The 22,105-nt window shown below is 42.8% G+C and overlaps 1 protein-coding gene across 2 annotated transcripts; it reads left to right on the forward strand.

Annotated features, from left to right (window-relative positions):
* Positions 1 to 338: 338 nt before the first annotated feature.
* Positions 339 to 16,549, forward strand: AADAT (aminoadipate aminotransferase). Of its 2 annotated transcripts, XM_084263421.1 has the most exons (14): positions 339 to 420; positions 1,569 to 1,637; positions 3,226 to 3,394; positions 4,369 to 4,501; positions 5,084 to 5,158; positions 6,344 to 6,553; positions 7,139 to 7,204; positions 8,382 to 8,464; positions 9,726 to 9,822; positions 11,207 to 11,268; positions 13,550 to 13,614; positions 14,295 to 14,401; positions 15,071 to 15,172; positions 16,298 to 16,549. In XM_084263421.1, exons 1-14 carry the CDS (start codon positions 354 to 356, stop codon positions 16,337 to 16,339), a joined length of 1,347 nt encoding a protein of 448 aa, XP_084119547.1. In that variant the 5' UTR covers positions 339 to 353; the 3' UTR covers positions 16,340 to 16,549. The 2 variants fall into 2 exon arrangements, with proteins under 2 accessions (XP_084119547.1, XP_084119548.1); XM_084263422.1 differs by lacking the exons at positions 8,382 to 8,464; positions 9,726 to 9,822.
* Positions 16,550 to 22,105: the final 5,556 nt, after the last annotated feature.

Here is a 22,105-nt window from a genome sequence, read left to right on the forward strand (position 1 = left end):
CCCCCGCTGCAGCAGGCCGCAGCTGCCCAGCTCGCCGCAGCGCCCTCTGACCGGCTACTTCCCCTCTCCGCGCACCTATCGAGCTCCAGCCCTCGGTTTTAGGGCACTACACAGAAGGAACAGATGAGGGAGCCGTGCGTTTTACGAGCTTTGCACGAAGCTACACACAGGACCGGCGTCCAAACCCGCTCAGCGAAACGCAGCTGGGCTGCCTTCCGGCCGCGCCGCCAGCAGCTACTGGCTCCGCTCCCCTCGCAGCCAGCTGCCCAGCCAAGCCCACCCGCGGCGCTGAGGCAACCGCTCGTCGCCCCGCCCGATGCCCAGAGGCCACGGGGGAACAGGCGGGCCCGCACATGCCCAGCAGCGCGGCCAACCGCTGCTGCCCTTTCTGGCCGCCGCCTCCTCCGCGCCGTCTTGCCGGTAGGTGCGTGGGCGGCCCGCCCGACACAGTCCCTTTAGCGCGGTCCACACCGGAGCCGGTCTCCGCTGCGAGTGGGGTTGGGTCGCGTCCCTCGGGGTGGCTCTGGGGCGCCGTGTCCCCTCCGGGAAGGGGGTTATCAGCGGGAGCCGCAGGAAGCGCCACGTCAGCTATCCCGTTAAACGCAGCCGGAGCTGGGATGGCAGCCCCGGGACGGCAGGGCCGTGCTGTGCTGCAGGGGGAAAGGCGCCCGGAGGCGGGGAGCCTTACGCGTGTTATTTTTAGGAAGCTAGAGGGTTGTCTGGTGGTTTAACTCCGTCGTGCTCGGCAGATCATTTTTAATAACTCCCAGCACACGCGTGCCGCAGGAGGATTTATCTTCCGCGGATTCAGGAGCGGCACACTTGGAAGTAGTGCCTAAAACGGCAGGGTGCCCCCCACGCCCCCGACCTTTGACTGCTGTGCCTAGCTTAGGGAGGAGCAGCGCGCTTCCCTGGCAGAGCAGGCCCGGGGGCTTCCTGCTGCTCCCTGTCCGCCCAACCGGTGGGTAGTGGGGACAAGCACTCATCTGAAGCTTATGGAAAGACGTTCTCAATAATCCTGTCTGGAAAAAATACATCTTATTTGGCAAATGTTGTGACTTGTAATAATGGTTTGCAATCATTAAACGGCTTGCACTTCATCTGGGATCCTTAGTGCAGCTAAATAAAGCCGGAGCCTCAAAAAAAGAAAGCTGATGGGTGTTTAAGATCTGTCAGATCTGCCTTTAAAGCTCCAGAGCTGGCAGTAGAAGGAAGGGGAAAAGGCTTTTTCCTCTTCACTGCACACCAACTAATTCTCCAGACCCAAACTGTATTGCTATTTGTATTTATCGGAAGAGTAGCATCTGGCTTAATCTTGCTGTGCCAGAGTCACTGAAAGGCTATGACAGAGCCCCCAAGTATCAAGAAGCCGTTCTCCCCCCTCCCCCAATTCAGAAATTAAAATAAATTCCCACACCACTGTTAACATGAATAATTTGACATTTATGTTAGAACACATCTGTGGAAATGACTAAGTGGAAGCATCACTCTAGGGGATGTACATGAAAGCACAGGATTCCTATTCACTTTTCCAGCTTCATGTCCAACTAGTTGTTCTTTCCCCGTAGATATGAACTACTCTCGATTCATCACCACCGTGAGTGCAGCAAGAAAAGCATCTCCAATAAGACTTCTAAGTGAGTATACCCCTGTTCTTCACAGGTATTGTTCTAAATTCTGGACTTAGCTGGGATAGCGTGGCTGAGGACTTGAAAGAAAATCATGTTATGATGTGACAAGGAAGGCCAGTTAACTCCTTCAGTTTTTGTCAGGTTGATGTGTCAAGCAGGTATAAAGAAGATTTGAACCATCCCAAAAACTCAGGCAGAAAACATACTAATGTCATTTCAACATGCATCTGAAATCTCTGCTCTTGCCTCTGAAGCAGGGCTTTTGTCAGAGTTTGCTACTAATCTTACACTGGTTGTCCAAAAAACAAGCAACTGCTAATGACTTGAAATTCAGTCCCAGCATGTTTCTTTCCACCTAGCTTTCTTGTATTGTGTTCTCCATAAATTCCTCACCATGCCCACAACAGTGTTACTACACTTTCCTTTTCTGTATTACACTTTGATGCTACACAGTCTTCTGTGTGACAAATAGGAAAGGTTAACTGCCTACTTGTTTACTCAGTTGAAACCTACAGGGACCTGACAGAGCCAAGGCACCAGACATACATCACCAGTTAAGCCTTCAGGGGTCAATTCCCTCTCTTGGTAAGGGGTTGGCATTTGCTTTCTGCTTAAAAATTTCATACAGGTACTGCAAAGGCAACACATTTGCTTGAGTCAGTCTTTACACTTTTTCAAGTGATACACTGAAATACACAAATATTAAGTAGCACAACTTGTGCAGAGACACACACTGAAACTGCAGTTCTGATGACAAAGTAAATACGTATTTACCAGACCAAAAGTCACAGACATGACCCATATTGCTGAACTGATAAGAGTTAACTCCCCATGCTTGAGTTTGCTAATTAGTAGTGGAGAATAATCTCAGTAACAGGAGGTTGTAAGCCAGATCTGGTGTCACCAGTCCTCACATCTGATGTAAAACTATTGAGGCACCATGAGCACTGTATTGTGAGCTCTCAGATTTCATGTGGTGCAGTGCCCTTGCTGGATTAAGGTCCAGTCTGCACTGCATAGATTTGATCTGAATTGTTGTGAAACTGTGACTTAAAAGCAAGAGCTGTTAATGTTTTCGTCATCCTGATTTACACAGTGACTCTGCCACTAAAATAGAGCTGACAGAAACTCTCCCACTCCCTTATGGAAAGGCTATAATCATGGATGTAACTAACAATGTAGCCACACTACTATCACATCCACTTAAGTGAGACTGAATAAAAACCAAAGCAAAGCATTCCAAGTCAGTCTAAACAGAAGATCATTAAGATTTTAAATTCTTGAAGCTTAAGATAGCCACAGAAGTAGTTTATATAATAGTAGAACTGTCCTGATAAAGCTATTTATAAGTTTATTTTAAAATAAATATATTGTTTTGGTCTGGCTTGCCTGCCTTCCTCCCTTTCCCAACGTTTATTTAATCCACATGGAAAGGTCCGTTTAAAGAAAGTATTATTATCCTTTTGAATTCATGACAGTTAAAAAAATGGGAAATGGGACAAACTTCTCTGGAGCATTATTAAATACTGACTAAAGGATATGATCAGAATTGCAATAATCAAATTGTAACTGAGGTATTCTGCTTTTACTCCAGCGGAATTGATGCAGAAGTCTCCTCCGTCTCTCATCTCTCTGGCTGGAGGGGCACCAAACCCTAATGTTTTTCCCTTTAAGAGGGCTACTATTGCCATCGAACATGGAACTACCCTGGAGATTGAGGAAGACCTGATGAAGAGAGCTCTCCAGTACTCAGCCTCAGCAGGGTATCTGTCATGGCTGCTTGTACTTCAAGATACCAGAATCAAAGGATCACGAAATCCTTTATTGCATTAATTCACCTGTGTTTGTAAAGCCCATTTTACAAATTCAAGTTTAACTTTTCATTTGCCTCACTATTTACATTTCAGTTTAAGTGGAAAGTTTTGAGCAGATGAGTAATTAAATAGCTAATTATTCTCAAGCCAGAGCATTTCCTGGCTGTTAGCATTTAAGAATCCAGACTCCCAAATCACTAGGAGGGACCATTTTGTGGTGTGCAATAAGGTATTCATTAAAAGATACTGCACTGCAATAGCTTCTACATTCTGAAGTATTTGTTCTGCTCTCTCAATTGGTGCAGTGTATTGGAGTCAGTATGTACTCCTTGTGATACTTGAGGTATTTATACTATTGCCATTTTTAGTACAAAAAAATGTATATAATTAAGTTACTTTAGCACTCATGAACTCCCCAGCAGACAGCACTGAGTCAGGCTTGTGACAGGTTTGCAAAACTATTTAGGTACCTACACAGGCACAAAGCAGAGTGAAGATTTCTCTTAATATTTAAATGAACCCAGCCGTTTTTGATCTTAAGACTTTTTTTGACAAGTCTGTATCAAGGTCCTCATTATCTGCTGCTGTTACTAACAGCATCACAAACTTTGTCACATTGCCACATTTGATTATGGAAAGATCATTCCTAGGAGCAGATACTGTTCAGCCTCCACCCCTATATTCCATCTGTAGAAAATCATGAACACCAGATCTCAGTAGGATAGTTTGGGGTATGGACCACATACGTCTATCTCCTCTGATTTTCCACAGAAACATTTATCTCATTTTCATAGTTTGGTAAAACAGTCATAAAATTACCATCTAAGTGTATCTGCCTGCTAGATTTGGCAGTGATTTAGGCTGAAGCTAGGCTTTTCCTCTATGTAAGATGTTAGATATACCTTATTTTATTCATGTTTCAGCATTCCAGAGCTGTTGTCTTGGCTGAAGAATTTACAGCGGAATCTACATAATCCCCCCACTGCCAACTACAGTCCTGAGCAAGGACAAATGGAAGTGTGTGTCACCACTGGCAGCCAAGAAGGCTTGTGTAAAGTAAGATCAAAAGCTCCATATGTTAAAAGCATTTATTTCAGACATGTTTATTCTTCCAGCAGTTCAGTTATACTCTACATTGAGTGCAAATGTATAGCTGTGTGCAGGGTAGTTACTCTAAATATATGTCTCAGTATTATCAATACAAGGTAATAGAGCTGAAATAAAACTGGCACAGCAGTCTGATCTGTCAGTGCTGCATGAATGCTTGGGTAGACCAAAGACCCTGTCAGAAAGTACACTGCAAGGTAACATTTTGTGTTACTCAGGTACTGCAGTAATAAGTACCTAGATGCATTATTTGCTTTACTATAACTTAACTCTCATTATGTTAGACATCCTAAAATAATTACCCTTTCTAGTCCACTCACTTCTACTTAGTTGATCCTTTCTGTAACCGAAGCACTTGTTCTATCATATAGTAGAGCACTGTCTTTGCATGTCAAATTGGTGTTCTCTAGCTGATTACCTGGCTTCATTTGGCTCTACAGCAGATTTTTCATCTGTTCCTTGCTTTTCTCACAGGCAGTATAATTAAAAAGCTCAGGAATTACTAATACCTAATCAAAACTCTTTTCACAGGTGTTTGAAATGCTAATTAATCCTGGGGACAACATCCTTTTGGATGCACCCACTTACTCTGGGACACTAGCAGCTGTAAGTACTTTTGAAGTCAACAGCACTTTAGTACCGGATCTGCAGGTATATATATTTAGCTGTCCATATTTAGTGTAAAAACACATTCAATAACCACATTTTTAATGTTAGTCCAGTTGAGTTCATAAATTTTAATGCATAGAAGCTTTTTTTTACTAAAAGTTCTATAAAAGCTACTCCAAGGACCAAAGTTCCTTTTCCAAATCCTAGTTCATTCAAGGGCTAAAGTGACATTTGGGATTAGAAAACCATTGCAACCTTGTCAGGTTGAAACTAGCTTATAACAAGTGTGTATTTCAGCAGATTCACCTGAAGTATTTCATGACCTGATTATACCAGATCTATAATATAAAATTGGAATACACCTGAAACATCCATCTGTTAGTAGGAAGGCATGAATTACTAAGAACTGCACAAAGCTAGAAAAGATTACTTATGAAAAGTAATCAGTATGTAATTAAATCTCGGCTTAAAATGCTTAAGAACTGTAAGAAGGATTGGGACAGACAATGCACCAAAATTTCAGTCTAGTCTTCCCTTGCATCAAAAGGAATTTTGCTATTGTTTGCTGCGTTGAGCGTATCTTCTGACCATGCAGCACAGTACAAATTGTTATTTCACAGGGAAAAACAACATGGTTTTTTGATTGTATTTTGCCTTTTGGTTTATACTGCTGTCAGTCTTGTGATGGCAGTAGCATCATTTTGTTCTCCCCTGTATTGCTGGCTATACCTACTGAGAACAGATTCTTTGCCCTTTGTCAGGGAGGAGTAGCTTACAGTTCCAACTAAAGTAGAGTGCAAATTGTCAGTAGGAAATGAAGGTGCTATGAACTTACTATCAGTGATGAGATCATGAGGAGTCCTGAGAGATAACAGGTCAAATCCACAAAATCCCCTTCTGTTTGCAAACCCATGTGTGATTTCCCAGATAAGAGCAGCGGTTAAACATAGGAGCTATCCGTTTCTTCTCAGTTGGCTTAACAGGGCAAGTAAGTCATGTCCAAAGTTTGACAAGCTTCACCGCAAATTCAGGCAACCATTTTTGAATTACAGGCAAACAGAGCTTGAGATGGTAGCTGTAGAGTCAGAAGGACTTTTTATCACTGAAATTTTACAGTGCCAATGACAAAGGGAAGACCTTTGAATTACGGTATAATGACATTTTTGTTCTTCCTATCAACAGCTGAGACCTTTGGGTTGTAATATAATTAATGTTCCTAGTGACCAACATGGCATTATTCCAAAGGCTCTAAAAGAAATTCTATCACCTTGGAGCTCAGAAGATGTAAAAAATCATAACCACCACCTCCCAAAATTCCTGTACACTATTCCAAATGGCTGCAATCCAACTGGAAACTCTCTCACCGCAGAGCGCAAGAAGGAGATTTACCAGGTATGTAGCTGGGACCTTGTGAACCTCATGGGTGGAAACGAATAAACATCTGTCATCTCAGTTGAGGATGCCATAATGTGTCCAATAGATATTCTTGCTAGAACTTGTTTGTAGCAGAACCTCCTTCATGATAACTCTTGAGGTGGACTATGCTTTAGAATGTTTTGGCAATAGTAGCATATTGTTTCAGACTGAATGTGTTGCAAGCTTTCTGCAGCTTGAAAACTGCATGAGACGTCAAGTTAAGTACACATGTTCCTGTACTGCATGTACCATGGTTACTCTTTAGAATTGCTTGGTACCCAAATTGGGTATTTGAAAGCTTCTCTTGATAGGGCCTTGTATATCATGAATGTGCAATCCCTAGGATGATACCATCACAGAATGCTTTGGGTTGGAAGGGACCTCAAAGATCATCTAGTTCCAGCTCCCCTTCTATGGGTAGGGACACATTCACTAGACCAGGTTGCCCAAAGCCTGGTTTGGTTGCCCAAACTGGTCCAGGTAACAGGCTCAGGGTACAGTAAGAACTGAGTTTACAGCATCTTCACAATTTAACAAATCTTTACTTATTCATTTCTCTAGCTTGCAAGAGAATATGATTTCCTCATAATAGAAGATGATCCTTACTACTTTCTTCAATTTGAAAAGGTAATTTGTCTTCCATACTCCCTAGTAACACCTTTTCTGGTTCAAGAACTAAGATTTGAGCCATGAACCCTCCTGTATGCTCCTTTATGTCCTACTGAGGTAGCTGTAAGTCTGTGTTACAACAGCCTATGCTTGCTTTCAGTTGCTACCCCCTTTTTGACACTTCATTGCATCAGTCTTGTTAATCACTGTTTCAAATTCTTCAAGCCTTGTACAGGTCAGAATTTACTTCAGCAGCCAAAAAATGGCAAAGGCTTTGCCTCTGGAGCAAAACAAGACCGCCACTGAAGCAGTAGTTGAAAAATAGCAGCCTTAATGTTCCTTTCAGCCCAGTCTTTCATTCAGTGGAAGACCACCTACTCCCAATCTACCATATCCTATTTTTACCCCTTTGCCTTTTAGATGACCAGAGAGTTCTCCCAGATACCACAGGACCTAGTACTGGATAGGCAGCTTCCCCCCTCCATGTAAATTTTCACCAAATGTCTAACAATTGAGTGTTGACCTGTCTTCACATACAGGTCCACAATTGACATTCTGCAGAAGTATCTAATTTCAGGAGTAAGAGCTGGTCTTCCAAAATAGTAAAACATTACTGAACTTCAGTTTCTACTATTTTCTGTTTTGAAGTATGGGGATTTTTTTATGGGAGGATGCAACAAAATTGCTTCACTCAACAGTATTGTGTAGCTTTTCTAGAGTAAGGGGAAAAACTGTAAATGTAGAATTCCTAATACAGAAAAAGTGCAAATTCAGATCAAAATTTAGTCATATCTTCCAGTTTCTTTTAAGATAAAGCTAAAAGCTATAGGACACAATCTTAGTAGCTACAGTATCTTTCTGCTTATTCCATTAACAAAATCTTGGCAGAGAAATTATTTCTCTCTCCTATTTATGGCATCATACCAAACTTTGAACTGAACACTTGGGTGCTGAACCATAGGCTGAGCATCAGAAAATAGGGCTGGTTTCTTGGTGACTTCCATAGAACGTTGCACTTATCTCAGGCAGCTAGCCTAAACAATCTCTTGTCAGCAATTTACTGGATTTTTCCTGTTGCATCCATAAAATTTTTATCAGAATATTTCTTTCAGAAATCAATTTTATCCTCATAGAAAAGAATTCCATCATAATCATTACTAGCACCTTGATTTTTATTTTTTATATTTCTTCCAAGCCATGGGCACCAACTTTCCTCTCAATGGATGTGGATGGCCGAGTTATCAGGACTGACTCTTTCTCTAAAATTCTGTCATCTGGGTAAGGCCAGCTTCAGACTGCTCAGCACTGCCTGTTCACTTAAGGCACAAAACTAATACTTCATACAAAATGATCAAACACATTGTAGTGCTTTTTCATCCAGTATCTATCCGTTTCTGGAAGGTACTTTTGGATCCACAGCTTTTCTCAGCCCACTCACTTGTCACATCATCTCTTGGCAGTCATTTAATACCAGATTCGGTTTCCCTCCCAATCCCAATAGTGCAGCCCCTCTCCCCAGGCAGCCCATACTTGCAGACACCATATAGGCAGAAGGACAGATGCTGGATTCCAGCCCTGTTCCTGGGACTTGTAGGAGCTTTAACTTCTTTTTCCATTTCTCCTATCTCTTACCATTCCTGCAGACTCCCTGAACTTGTAATACAGAAGAGAAATAATGGCACCCTTCTCCCCAAACTATTCATAGCAGTATACTGATCTCATCTTCTAGCCTTGCAGTTCTTTCAGCCTGTTCCCACGTGCCACTAAATCTAAGCTGACTTGTTTCCATGTCACACAAGTCAACATACTTGATTTTTAACTTGCTTTTTTTTAATTACTCTAATGGAGTAATGAGAGTTCTCCACTAGCAACTAGTAGATAGTAACCCCATCCCTGAGAAGGTGAGGAGACAACACGATGCAAAGCATGACTGCACTTTCAGAAGTGACACTGCAAAAAAGCACAGTTCAATGTTATCTTTGTCAGAGATGCATATGAGCTTACTGGTTCTGTTTTATTTTAAAGGAAAACTTCAGCCACTCTGCAGAGATGGGCCATAAGCATTGAAGTGCAAATAAGAGTCTGGTTTATCAGTCTAAATTCTATTTGTTCTGCAGTACTGACAGAGAGGGAAAGAGTAAAGCTGTTTGCCACTTCCTAACTGTTCTTCATAAAGCCTGAGCATTCATCACTTTTCATTATGTGAAAGTCTATCCTTCTGTTCAATTGATGTAATCTTTATGGTTGCAAAGGACAGTTTACAAGCTTGGGATGTGTCCTGAAGTCTCAGAATTAAGAAGGAACTATAAGCATTAAAAACCCTTAAATGATTTTATTTCATGACTTTGATACTCAGCTACTAGGTTGCATAAGCCTTGGGCTTAGGGCAGTATTAAGATATAGATAAACTTAATTTCATAAGAGAACCTTACAAGACCAATGAAAAGGTTACAGGTTTTTGCAGTTGAACTGTAACTCACTCAAAGTATGAGCCCATTCCATTTCTGTAGTAACTTTTTTCTCTCTTGCCCCACTCTAGGTTAAGAATAGGTTTTCTGACAGGTCCCAAGCCTCTTATCGACAGAGTTATTCTGCACATTCAGGTTTCAACAATGCACACCAGCACTTTCACACAGGCAAGTACCAAACCACTAACTGAACTGTGTTTAGAGGAGATAGCTTATTCCAAGGCACAAGGAACGAAAGCCAAGCAGCTCTGCACTTCCACAGTTTTGCTGATAAAGAGCACATGTGTTGGCAATTCCAGCAAAGGAGAGACCACCATAGAAATTACAACCAGAGCTAGAGGGTCTCTCAGTGCATGGAAAGCACAGCTAATATGCCCTTAACCCCCAGATTTTAAGAATCAAGATTTAAAATATCTTGTATGTCATTGTCATGGTTTTACCCCAGCTGAGAGATGAGATCCATGCAGCTGCCTGCTCTTTAAAGGAAAAGAGCGGGGGAAGGGAGGGGTTGGGGGGGGGGGGAGGGGGTGGCAGGGGGGAGGTGAGGCAAGGGAAGGGTAAAGGAAGGGGCAAATAACAACCCCAAAACCAAGAAACCAAAAGCCCGTGGGTTGGGATAAGTACAGTTTACTAAAATATCAGGAAGATAAAATATAACAATGCTAACAGGACTTTAGAGCAAAACATACATGAAACTGTTGTTACACAATGCAGTTTCTCACCAAACCCACAACTCAGGCCATGCCACCCAGAGCCATGCCAACCTGACCATCCCCCAAAAACTGCACATCCCAGAGCCGCCCCCACTCCTCCTCCCATCAGCCCCCCTTTATACTGAGCAGGACGTAATTGGCATGGAATACTCTCTTTGGCCAGTTTGGGTCACCTGTCCTGGCTTCACCCCTCCTTTCTCATGAATAGACATACGAAGAGCTGAGAAAGTCCTTGACTGTCTGACAGCAACTAAGAACATCAGGGTGTTCTCAGCACTGCTTTCATTTTAACTCTCAAACACAGCATTCCATCTGCTGCTACAAAAGAAGTTAACTCCATCCTGACCGAAACCAGGACACTCATGCTAGCAGGTTCACTTGAAAATCCTCAATGAAAAGCGCACCTTGGAAGCATTTATTTTCCTTTTCCATTGTACTTCGTAATTAGAAGGGAGACATCAAGCACATCTAAATGTGGCTTCCATCTTCCAGCTCCATTAGCTCATCCTAGAGGCAGTATTAAAGCAGAGAGGCTGATAATGGGCAGGAAGGTAAAGCAATATAACATTATCTTCCTGCTCCTGATTACCATATTTAGCTCTCCATCCATTCTTCTCTTCCCCTGCCTCAGCTTCCAAACATTGCCATGATCCCTGGAGACAGCAGTAACACAGCTACAATGGCCTCTTGCTGCTGCCACCTCTGTTTATAAAGGGCTCCAAGAGAACCCACGTGAAATTTCTTGCCCACGTGGAACTCTTCCAGCTATATCTATCTTTTGAGGATTGCAGAACAGTGCTGTTAAAATATTGAATTCATCATGTGTTTTATTTCTCTAGGTTATAATATCACAGCTGCTTCAGCAATGGGGAGAAAAAGGTTTCTTGGAGCATATAGAGAGGTAGGGTCGTATCATGTGGTGAATTCCATCATCTGTCACTCTGCTCCTTGTTATCTTCACAAAACATTCTTTACAGTAAAGAAGTCAGAGGAGATCCATCACTATTAGACCAACTGGGTAAGCCAGGTCACCAAGATTTGACAGCATTCACAAGAGAAACCTGAAGGAACTCCACATGGAAAATCAGGGTATATAAGTGGCCACTACGGAGAGCAATGTGCTAGTCCACTGGCACACTCATTATGCAAAGGGAACTCAAGAGGATCCTGGGACCTTCAAGTCAGTGAATAAAGCCTTTATCCCTGCTCAAGTAACAGGGTCTGTAGGAAAAGCTAAGATTACTGACATCATCGTCACCTATTAAGAAAAAGTCAGCATAGCATCTGTAAAAGATGTTCTTGCCTCACTAACTCAGCAGGGATTCACCCTCTAATATCTTTCACAATTGCATAAGCTGATGGAAAGAGCTATAGAGAGCAGTGAGATCCATCTGCGCTTGGTAACCATTGCCTCCGTTGGCCCTCCTGGAGACAGAGTTCTGGGCTGAGGTCTAACTTAGCAAGGCATTGCTTACATACTGACTGACACACAGTTGGATTTCGTTTATTACACTGAAGGAACACATTATCTCTTGAATACCCATACTTCATTGCCAATGCCATACTTGGATGCCATTAGAACCCCAGGCTTCCTAGTTGAGTAAGTATCATGCTATGCTCCACAGAGGACTGTAACAGGAATTTAAGAAAAGCTTGGAAAGAATTCTTACATCACACTGTAAAAGCCACTCCTCTCCATGAACACCTGCCTGATGTCTAAATAGCAAATACTAGTATTAGAGAAAAAGGAAAAAGCAGACACACCAGCCCTGGCTTTGTCTTGCTTTAAGAAGCGGGAGCAAAAAGATCAAGATGGCTTGGACCACACTTTAGCTCAACATTCAGCAGTTAGAAAAATATATGCTAAATGGATTTTTTCACTTACCTTCATGTTGTAGACTTTAAAAAAACCAAACAACAACAACAAAAAAATCATCCTTGCTCAGGCCAAAGCCCATTCTTCCCCTAGCAAGAGCAATGGGGCAGTAGGGTAGCTGCAACCCTTTATAAGCTTCTAGACTCTGTTGCCAGGTGACTTATTGATGAGTCCCAGCAGCTGACTGCAGTCTTTTCCAGGTGGTTTTGTTTGGGTGGGTTCACTTGTTAGAGCTTGTTTTTGAGTAGAGGCTAGGGTGTTGTTTAGGGCACCTGTGTTTTTGTGGAAGTCTTTTCTTGCTAATGTAATTTAATTCCCAACAAGAAACATTACCAGAAAGGCCAAAAGCTTGTAACAGAATTTGTGATGCAAAATCTACATAGGTGAGATTCACCATTTCATGCACAGTGTAGCAATTGGTACAGGCTGAGTCCCAGAACTATATTAGCCTTTGGTGTCAGGTGCAGTAAAATAGATCCAGAAATCAAAGGTATTGGTTCAGAGCCTACGTGTAAAACTATGCAAATTACTATGTCTGGTTTCTCCACAGAGAAGGGAACACATTTGCATCTGATTTGTGAGCTTTTTAGGAGGTAGAACTCAATCTCTGGAGGTCCCTTCCAACCCCTACAATTCTGTGAGTCCGTGTCAGCCATTTCTCATGTCTCCTCTTGCAGAATCATAGCTATCTCATATCAACAAAAGCCACTGAACAAGACTTGGACAGGATGAAACTTGGGTTAAGATCGTTTTCCCCAGTAAGAGGTTTCATTATTTCCAAGCTTTACTGAGAGTGTGAAGGAGATAGATGTGTTCAACAGTTTAGAAATGGGGAAGCTCTCAAATAGCTATGTCAGGTTTCTCCTATGATTTGGTTTTTACCTTGTGAAATATTTCCACATTTACCTATTGCACAAATACAAAGTCCATGCACATGTCTAAGTCCTGCATTTTCTTCAGTATGCCTGTTTGTGCAGTACATGTTGCACAGGGCTTGTACCCACTGATACAATATAGTTTCTGTGACATGTATAGAGCTCCAGCAGCAGCCATGCCGACGCTTCATCTGTCTGGTTGATCAATGCTTTGTTGAAGACATGCTGAAGCATTCAAGACTTCCCTGATGCCCATAAAAAGTTTATACACACAGTATCACACCCACCTAGGATACGCTTCTATTTCCATTAAACGTGCACTTAGGTTGTTTAGGCAGAAAAGCTTCGTTTCTGCTTTTATTTCTGCCTTTGGAAATGAACGGGTTCTCCTCTGAAGGGACCATGACTTTGAATTGGTAATTTACTTTCAGAGTGGTGGAGTTCTACAGGACCCAGCGGGATGCAATGCTTGTTGCTGCTGACAGGTGGCTAAAAGGTCAGTGAGTGCAACACAGCTAATTACTTAGGGGTGTTTTCCTAGCTATTTATCATCTTTGTGTTCAAGAAAAATCATTGAAGTTTATCTCTTGACCGAAGTGACAGATAAGCTTCATAAGCAAATCAGTGACATTAAATATTAAGCTTAGGACGAATTATCTAGTGCTGCTGTTTTCATGTTTCTCTGGTGAGACGAGGAGATGGTAATGAGAAGAAAGCTCACCACGTTACTGTATGAAGCAGTTTTATAACTCCTGGGCTCTCCGTTTCTTTGGGGGAAAGTCTTTAAACACTGTAATTTAAAAGAGGACAGGTTTTCACTTTGCTACACTTTAAATTGTGCTGCTAGTCAATGTAATATTAGGAGAAACATCTTCAGAAAAATTATTTTAGATTGTTTACTTGATCTGAAAGAAATCAACAGATATAGTTTGTTAATGTTGAGGATTTCTGTAATTCAGAGCAATCACTTTCACAGAAAGCGTTGACGATACCAGCGTAAGTGTGATAAGTCCACCCAGATTTGGAGTACTTTGAATCTGGCAAGTGGCATCCTGGTTCTGTGGCCCACATTCCCTTTGGAGCAACAAATCTGTAATATCACTGAATATATGATGTATCAGTTACAAGTGGGGCAGAAATTTCTTTCTTGATTCCCTTTTTTCTCTCTCCCCCCAGACTTGGCAGAATGGTACCCTCCTGCTGCTGGCATGTTCTTATGGATCAAAATTAAGGGTGTTTCTGATACACAGCAGCTGATCATGGAAAAAGCTCTGCAGAAAGAAGTATGACCTATGGTTTAATGGCTTATGAATGGCTTGTGATATTAATATGAAATGAGGGAAGAGTAAAATCGATTTACCATTTCTATCCATATATATGTGTGCACACAAAAAAGCAGGGGAATTTGCTGTGCACCATTACCAAGTCTGCAAGTCAGGCATTGTTGCATAGCAACTCACTAACATCATATTTTCATGTCTGTATGCAGATGGAGATATTTAATAAGCTTAAATTTAAACCCTTATGATACATAGTACAATGTAATGTGTGTATATATATATAATATTAGCATATGTTCATATATGAATGATATCTGTCCACTATAACTTTTTGATAAGAGAAAGTAAGCGAGATTTGATTTCTACAATTTGCAAGAGCACTGTGTACCAAGTAAACTACACCCCACCTCGTTGGTGCTTCTGAACATTGTGATGATAAGCCAGCCCTGGTAACCCACCAGCCTAGGTAACAAAACCTAAGAGCCCTTTGATTTTGTTAGACGTCTGATTCCAGGCTCCATTTTTTTGGCTTCTCATTTTGAGGAGAAGAAATACAGCAAGCCGTGTTCTGATAACAGTGTTTCAGCAGTGAGCCTTCTCAAATCTACTTTAACATAGGGTTGCTAAACTATAGAATTACTGATAACTGGGAGGGTAATCGTTTTTTCTCAGGTGTTACTAGTTCCTGGAGGAGCATTCAATATCAATAGTTCAGAGCCCAGTTCTTACGTCAGAGCCTCCTTCTCTCTGTCTTCTCCAGCCCAGATGGATCTGGTAAGGGAGATCTATTTATTTTTTACAGTCTTATCAAGACAGCTTCTCATATAATCACCCTTATTTTTACTTCTTCTTATGTGTTGTTTTTTAGTACTCGAGGGATTAAGCAGTGATTTTGAAGCAGTATTAACTGTTTTTTAGGCAGGGTACTCATATCCAAATGACAGGAAAGGTACTGAATTTTTAGGACCACTTAAAATTTTTCCTGTGTATCTCAGAGTCTCCCACTTAGTCGTCCCAGACATTATTCATAAAGGCTTTACTGAAGTCAGAGTAAGTTTTGTTATTTGCTTTAGCATTATTAGGCATCACATATCTTTTATTTTGCAGATTTTCCATTGCTGGGATTGACTTGCCTGCTTTCTTTTGTGTGTGTGTGTGTTGTCAGTCCTGTATGAGAAAGAATATTGATTTTCTTTTATACAATTCACATATATGTTGTATTTCATTTCTCAGAAACTAATCTTCTGTGTATTTTAGGAACATTTTGGGTGTAATTTGGCTGTATCTATAAAATCAGTGGGAAGAAAGGACACAATTACTTGTGCAGATTTAGTATCCATTTGATTCAGGTGTTTGAAACAGTTTGGTATTTGTAGCTGTACTTCAGCTGTGAAGGTTTATAACAGATAAGCACTTCTATTGCCTTTCTTCTGTGTTTCTTCTATTTCTTCCTTCTGCCTTGTAAAAGTAATTCGTCACCATACTTTTGACAGTCAATTGTGTCTTTTATGTGCTTATTCCCCTCCACTGTTCTTCCTTTTCTTTCACCTTGGAGCCTCTTGGCCCCTGTATTAAGTTAAAAGGGACCACTAGTCATATTAGAAGTATGACTGTTGACTTGCATCAGAACTCTGAATAACCTTTGAATATCAGGATATGGATTTGTCTGTTTGAGAAAATTCTGCCTTTTATTTTCTAGCAGAGGAGTGAAAGCTTTGTCCCGTTGGAGCCTGTACATGTTGTTATAAAAGGAAAACAGAGAATATCAGCAGAAATTCACAGTATAAAGTACTGAGTTTGAATATGGCTACGGTAGTTTTAGTAGCTTTACAGGTTTGGTGTGCTGCCTGTTTAAGTGATGCTGGAATATAAATGTGAACCATATTTGTGTTGTTGCAGGCCTTCAAGAGACTGGCTGACCTTATAAAAGAAGCTGTGTGAAAAGGCTAAATAGAGCGCTTGCAGCAATCAAAATCTCCAGAAAATACTTACTAATGTTTGGATTCGCCAGAACACTTTAAAAGCAAGCACAATACAGTGGATGTTTCCTTAGATCAGCTAAAAAAAGCAAAAACAACTGATTGAAGAATAATTTGCTTAATTTTTTGACAGGATATCACGTTATTAAATTTATTCCAATTCAGGAACATTTAAAATACTCAAACCTAAAATGTTCTGTTTCCCATCGTATCCATATTACTGAGAAACTCCCCAGCCTGGTGTGGTCATCACACTATTACCTGCTGCTCAGTTCCCAGATGGGGGAGGAAGCTGCATCCCGTAGCCTGAAGGGAATGAAGAGAGACTCAAGGCCTTGAGATGGTTGGTTAAATACTCTAGGATGCAATTTATTTTCTCTTCCCTCCTTCCAGTTCTGGGAGATGACATGGGATGGAATAGGTGGAGCCAGTATGTAAATACGTGGCTCAGTCACTGGCGCTACAGGCAGGGCTTTGGCTTCTTTGGCCATAGCTGGTTTTATAAGACAACAGGTCTGCCAGGAGTATGTGGGAAGGGCTTATCACCCAGGGAGAGTAGGGTTCTAGGAAGAGAATTAGCTGGATTCATCCATACAGCTTTAAATTAGGTTTGAAGGTGGGGTGGGGTTGTTACTGGGTTCCCATTAGTGGTGCAGTGTTCTGGCAAGCCGAGCTTTAAACTAGGTTCAAGGAGGAAGGTTGATGGAACCAAGCTTGCTGGACAAAAACCTGGGGGTAGGTGTGCCAACTAGATATCAGGCACCATAGTAACACCTGGGAGTGACAGTGCAGGAGCTAGAGCTTCTCTTGGAAAGTTGGAGGGATCAACAGCCCAACTGAAGTGCATCTACACTAATGCACATAGCATGGGCAACAAACAGGAAGAGCTCAAAGCAATTGTGCAGTGGGAAGCTAACTGCCATCACAGAAACTTGGTGGGATGACTTGCATAACTGGAGTGCTGTGATGGATGGGTATAAACTCTTCAAGAGAGACAGGCAAGGAAGGAGGGCTGGTGGGTTAGCTGCCTACATTAGGGATTGTCTTGATTGTCTGGAGTTTAATGATAGTGATGATAAGGTTGAATGTTTATGGGTCAGAATCAGGGGGAAGGCCAACAAGGCAGACATCCTGGTGGGAGTCTGTTATAGACCGCCCTGCCAGGATGAAGAGGTAGATGAAATCTTCAGGCAGATGGGAGTAGCATCACAATCACTGGCCCCTGTTCTCATGGGTGACTTCAACCTACCAGGTATCTCCTGAATAGACAACAAGGCAGAGAGGGGTCAGTCTTGGAGGTTCTTGGAGTGTGTGGGAGATAACTTCCTGACACAGCTGATGAGTGAGCCAGCTAGGGAAGACACCTTGCTGGACCTGTTGTTCATGAATAGAGAAGGACTTGTGGATGAGGTGACAGCTGGAGGCTGCCTTCAGCACAGCAATCACAAATTTTAATAGAGTTCTCAGTTCTTGGGGAAGGAAGTAGGAGGGTTGGAAGAACCTCCACCTTGGGCTTCTGGAGGATGGACTTTGGCCTGTTGAGGAGCCTAGTGGATAGAGTCCCCTGGGAGCAAGGCCTGGAAGACAGAGGAGCTCAGGAAGGCTGGACTCTTGTCAAGAATGAGGTCCTGAAGGCACATTGCCCTGTGCCGAAAGTTGAGCCAGCAAGGAAAATGACCTGCCTGGCTGAACAGAGAGCTTTGGCTGGAAATCAGGAAGGAAAGGGGAGTTTTACGATTGCTAGAAGAAGGGGCAGGCAACCCAGGAGGACTACAGGGCTGAGGTAAGGTTATGCAGGGTTATGCAGCAGCTGAGGGAGCTAGGGTTTAGTCTTGAGAAGAGGAGGCAGAGGGTAGACCTTATCACTGCCTACAATTACCTGAAGGGAGGTTGTAGAGAGGTGGGCAATGGTCTCTTCAGCCAGGTGACAGGAGATAGGACAAGGGGAATTGGCACTAAGCTGTGCCAGGGCAGGTTTAGATTAGACGTTAAGAAAAAATGTTTCACTGAAAGAGTTGTCAGGGCCTGGAACAGGCTGCCCAGGGAGGTGGTGGAGTCACCTTCCCTGGATGTGCTTAAAAAAAGGGTAGATGAGGTACTTCGGGATATGGTTTAGCATAGGATGGGAATGGTTGGACTCGATGATCTTAAAGGTCTTTTCCAACCTTGTGATTCTGTGTGATTCTCTGTGTGTGTAACTAGGCTGAAGCAGTCTGGGCCTGAGAGACTGCACCCCATGGAAGGGATCCATGCTGGGGCAGTTGGTGAAGAGCTGCAGCCTATGGGAGGGGCTCATGTTGGAGAAGTCAATGGAGGACTGTCCAGGCTGGAGCAGGGGAAGGGCGAGGAGTCCTGCCCCTGAGAAGGAAGGACCAGCAGTGACAACTTGTGATGCACTGACCCCAACCCCCATTCCCCATCCCCCTTGTGCCATTTAGGAAGGGGAGGGAGAGAAATTGGGAAAAAGGGAGAGGTGGGGGAGGTGTTTTAAGATTTGGGTTTATTTCTCATTTTTCTACTCTGTTTTGCTTGGGTAACACATTAGATGATTTTTTTCCAAAGTTGAGTCCACGATTCTCTGACTGCCTCCTATAGAAGTGACCCACACTGGGGCAGCTGGTGCTGCAGCTTCTACACATTGGTTTTGATGCTTGTTCTTTATGCACAACATCAGAGTAAAAGGAGGGAAAAGTATCTATTTTCAGGTAAGAAAGTGAACTATCTCATGCCTGGGCTTGCAAGCCCAGATGGATGCAGGCATGTAACATGTTGGCAGACCCAGACAAAGCATTTTATTTCTAAGATGCTCTTTGTAAAAAATGGTACATTTACCTCCTAGTTGATTCTTTATTCTGTCATTTGGAACACTGAGACAGAAAAATAATGACTTGTCCAAAGGCTTTCAATTAACTCATCAGTTGCCAGTTGTCAGCCACTAAAAGCTTTCATGAACAAAAAAATCAAAGGATTTGGGAAAAAGAGAGTCAGAAGCAGCTCCATCTAAGATAGCACTTAAAATTGATTTCCAATTAAATGATGGCTGAACATGACAGGGAGGGTACTCTGTGACTGGCCCATGTCTTTGCTGTCCTTTGAAATCAAGAGCATTAATTTTTGTGTACTTCTACTTGGGTTTGCTTCCAGCATAAGGGGACTCCCCACGGGCCCAGATGCTTGACACACAAACTGCTGAAAGGTCAGCATGCTCAGTGCACACTGGTAGCATCTGTGCTGCTGCTGCTATATTTGCCAAGATCCAAGCAAATTCAAAGAAGAAAATTATATTTGAAGACAGTTTACCTGCACTTCTACCTCAGCCTTCTGAAAAAATACCCATCACTGCTAAATTTAACAGTCCACATTAGTTTAAACAGGCTTGTGACTGAGTTCTCCTACCCTTTCTTTTGCAGAGTCTAAGTACAAGCCTCGCCTTTCCCCAAACATAGTGACGCCACTCAGTCCCACACGGATGCGCATCACAGCGACGCAAACTGGCACTGACTTCAAACATAGCCTGGCCACCTCTGTGGAACCAGTTTGTCAGCAGCACTGGTTAGATGGGGCTGTGGGAAAGCTGGTCTAGTGAGGGTGTCCCTGCCCATGGCAGGGGGTTGGTACTAGATGGTCTTTGAGGTCCCTGCCAACCCAAGGCATTCTATGATTCTACTTGCTGGCACCAGCAGAAGTAAATCCGAGTTTGTACCTCCACCCTAACACTAACCTTTCCCCAACCTTGCATTTAAGCCCCAGAGCAAGAGGTGGCTCAGCAGCCGAATTTGGCGTAATTCTATAAACCAGTCTTAAGCCATCACCTCTGCCTCAACTCAGCATACATCCCAATCTCACCTCTGTCCTGTCACAGTGGGATTTCGTGGCCTGCAGCCAACCTGCCAGTTGATACACGAGACAGCAGCTCTGTTTCCCATTGCAGACACTCTCCTTTACCCTGCAGCTCTGTGAACCCAAACTCCAGCCTTTGCACCCCAATTCTTTTCCCCAGACATGTTTTTTCCCCAAACCTCTTCTAGGCAAGCTAGAAACTACTACTAGGATTATGGTAGATTTTAGGATTACTTTTTAGGTTTGCATAAATCATGGGTTTACACAGGCTGACTCACCTTCATCCCAGCCACAGCTTATTGCAGTCTATAAACTGCTTCAGAATCCCAGCATAAACACAGCTTAGTGCTTTACACCTGAACTCTGAAAACCTTCCCTGGTAACTTGCTGTGAACTCCAGCTTTGCCTTCTTTCTTTTATCTCTGGAGATCAAATCCTACTTTACCCCACTATGTCAGCCAGTGACTCAACTGCCCATCTCAGAGCTCATTTCACAGTGACACAGGATCACAATACTCCTCAGTTTCGTTCAGCAGGCCCTGTTAATTACTATTAATTGCTACATGACTTTATAAACATACATGAACAACCTCTAATTTTATGCAAAATCTGTTTCCCCAGGACTTAATTTGGAATGAAAAACAGTCAGAAGTACCAGCCTTTCAGATCTGCCTATCTTGCAGTAAACTGTGTCTTTTATTAAGAGAGAAGCAGTGCCCAGAGAGCTTCAAACACATTAAAATACTCAAAGCTTGACAAGAATCACAGTTACTTTGAGTTTGCATGTAAGTGAGCTACTTTTTCTTGCAGTAGAGATACAGTGATGTTTTAGAGACGAGACAATGTCGGCTGTGAATAGATGCGTCTCAAATGACGCTGGATGCCACTTTTCCATTTACATTATAGCATCAGAACAGATGATTGACTAACTTAAAGGTAATAATCAGAAATGTGTTATGAGGTCAGAGCATTGTGATAACAAATTGCCTTTTCTTGGTTTTGTTTTCTACCTGCATCACAGCAAGCCTCTAACAAGACTAAATTATACCTAGAAGCAGATGGTAATAGCTGCAAATGTAATCTGTTAGCAGCAGCAGTGAGCTGCATAATCAAATGAGGGAAAGAGGGGATGCAGTCTCTGCCTGTCTTGGGAACTAAGAGTCTGCCTGTGCACAGCTACACACACATACAGCCAAACTGGGTAGAAGAGGTTTAAATCAACATTTTTGTCTCTGGCTTTGAACATACAGGTCATACTCATAATGCTTCACCAGGCTGACAGAAATTGGACTGGCAGAAAAACCTCTCTTCCCCCGGAGCAGAAAGTCACTTTCACACAGGAGTGCAGGCAGACACTAAGGACTACACATGGATAAACTCCAGGACAATTTTCACAGCTTTCTGAACAGGAAAGTTAGGGAGATTACATCTGAGAGCCCCTCCTGAACGGGGTACCCTTCCATGCATCTGCAGTGAGCTCCTCGCACAAGTGGGATAGACAGTGGCAGAAATAGAGCGCCAAATCACCCAGGTCATCACAAATTATGAGTGATACCTGCAGTTTTATCAGAAGCCATCAGAGAGCAATATAATAGGCAGGAGCCAGACATGTAAGCCCGTCAGACTGCGGTGCTTGCAAAGCAGGTGACTCATCTGCTGCAGGAACATCATGGCGATCCACCACTGCACTCCAAAGGCAAATCGCCCTCTGCTCAGCCAAGGCTCGGCCTGCTGTCTGTCAGAGGCCAGCAACTAGAGGCAGTTCCAGCAGAACCTTTTGCCTAGTGAGGATATAAAAGATATTTCAGGCTCTGCTGAGAGTGGGAGCCTCATGGAGAGGGCATCACCTGGGGGGACCTAACTTTGGAGTCACTCTGGTGGTGATGGG

Source organism: Gallinula chloropus (genome assembly GCF_964237585.1).
Source record: "Gallinula chloropus genome assembly, chromosome: 4".
NCBI lineage: Eukaryota > Metazoa > Chordata > Aves > Gruiformes > Rallidae > Gallinula > Gallinula chloropus.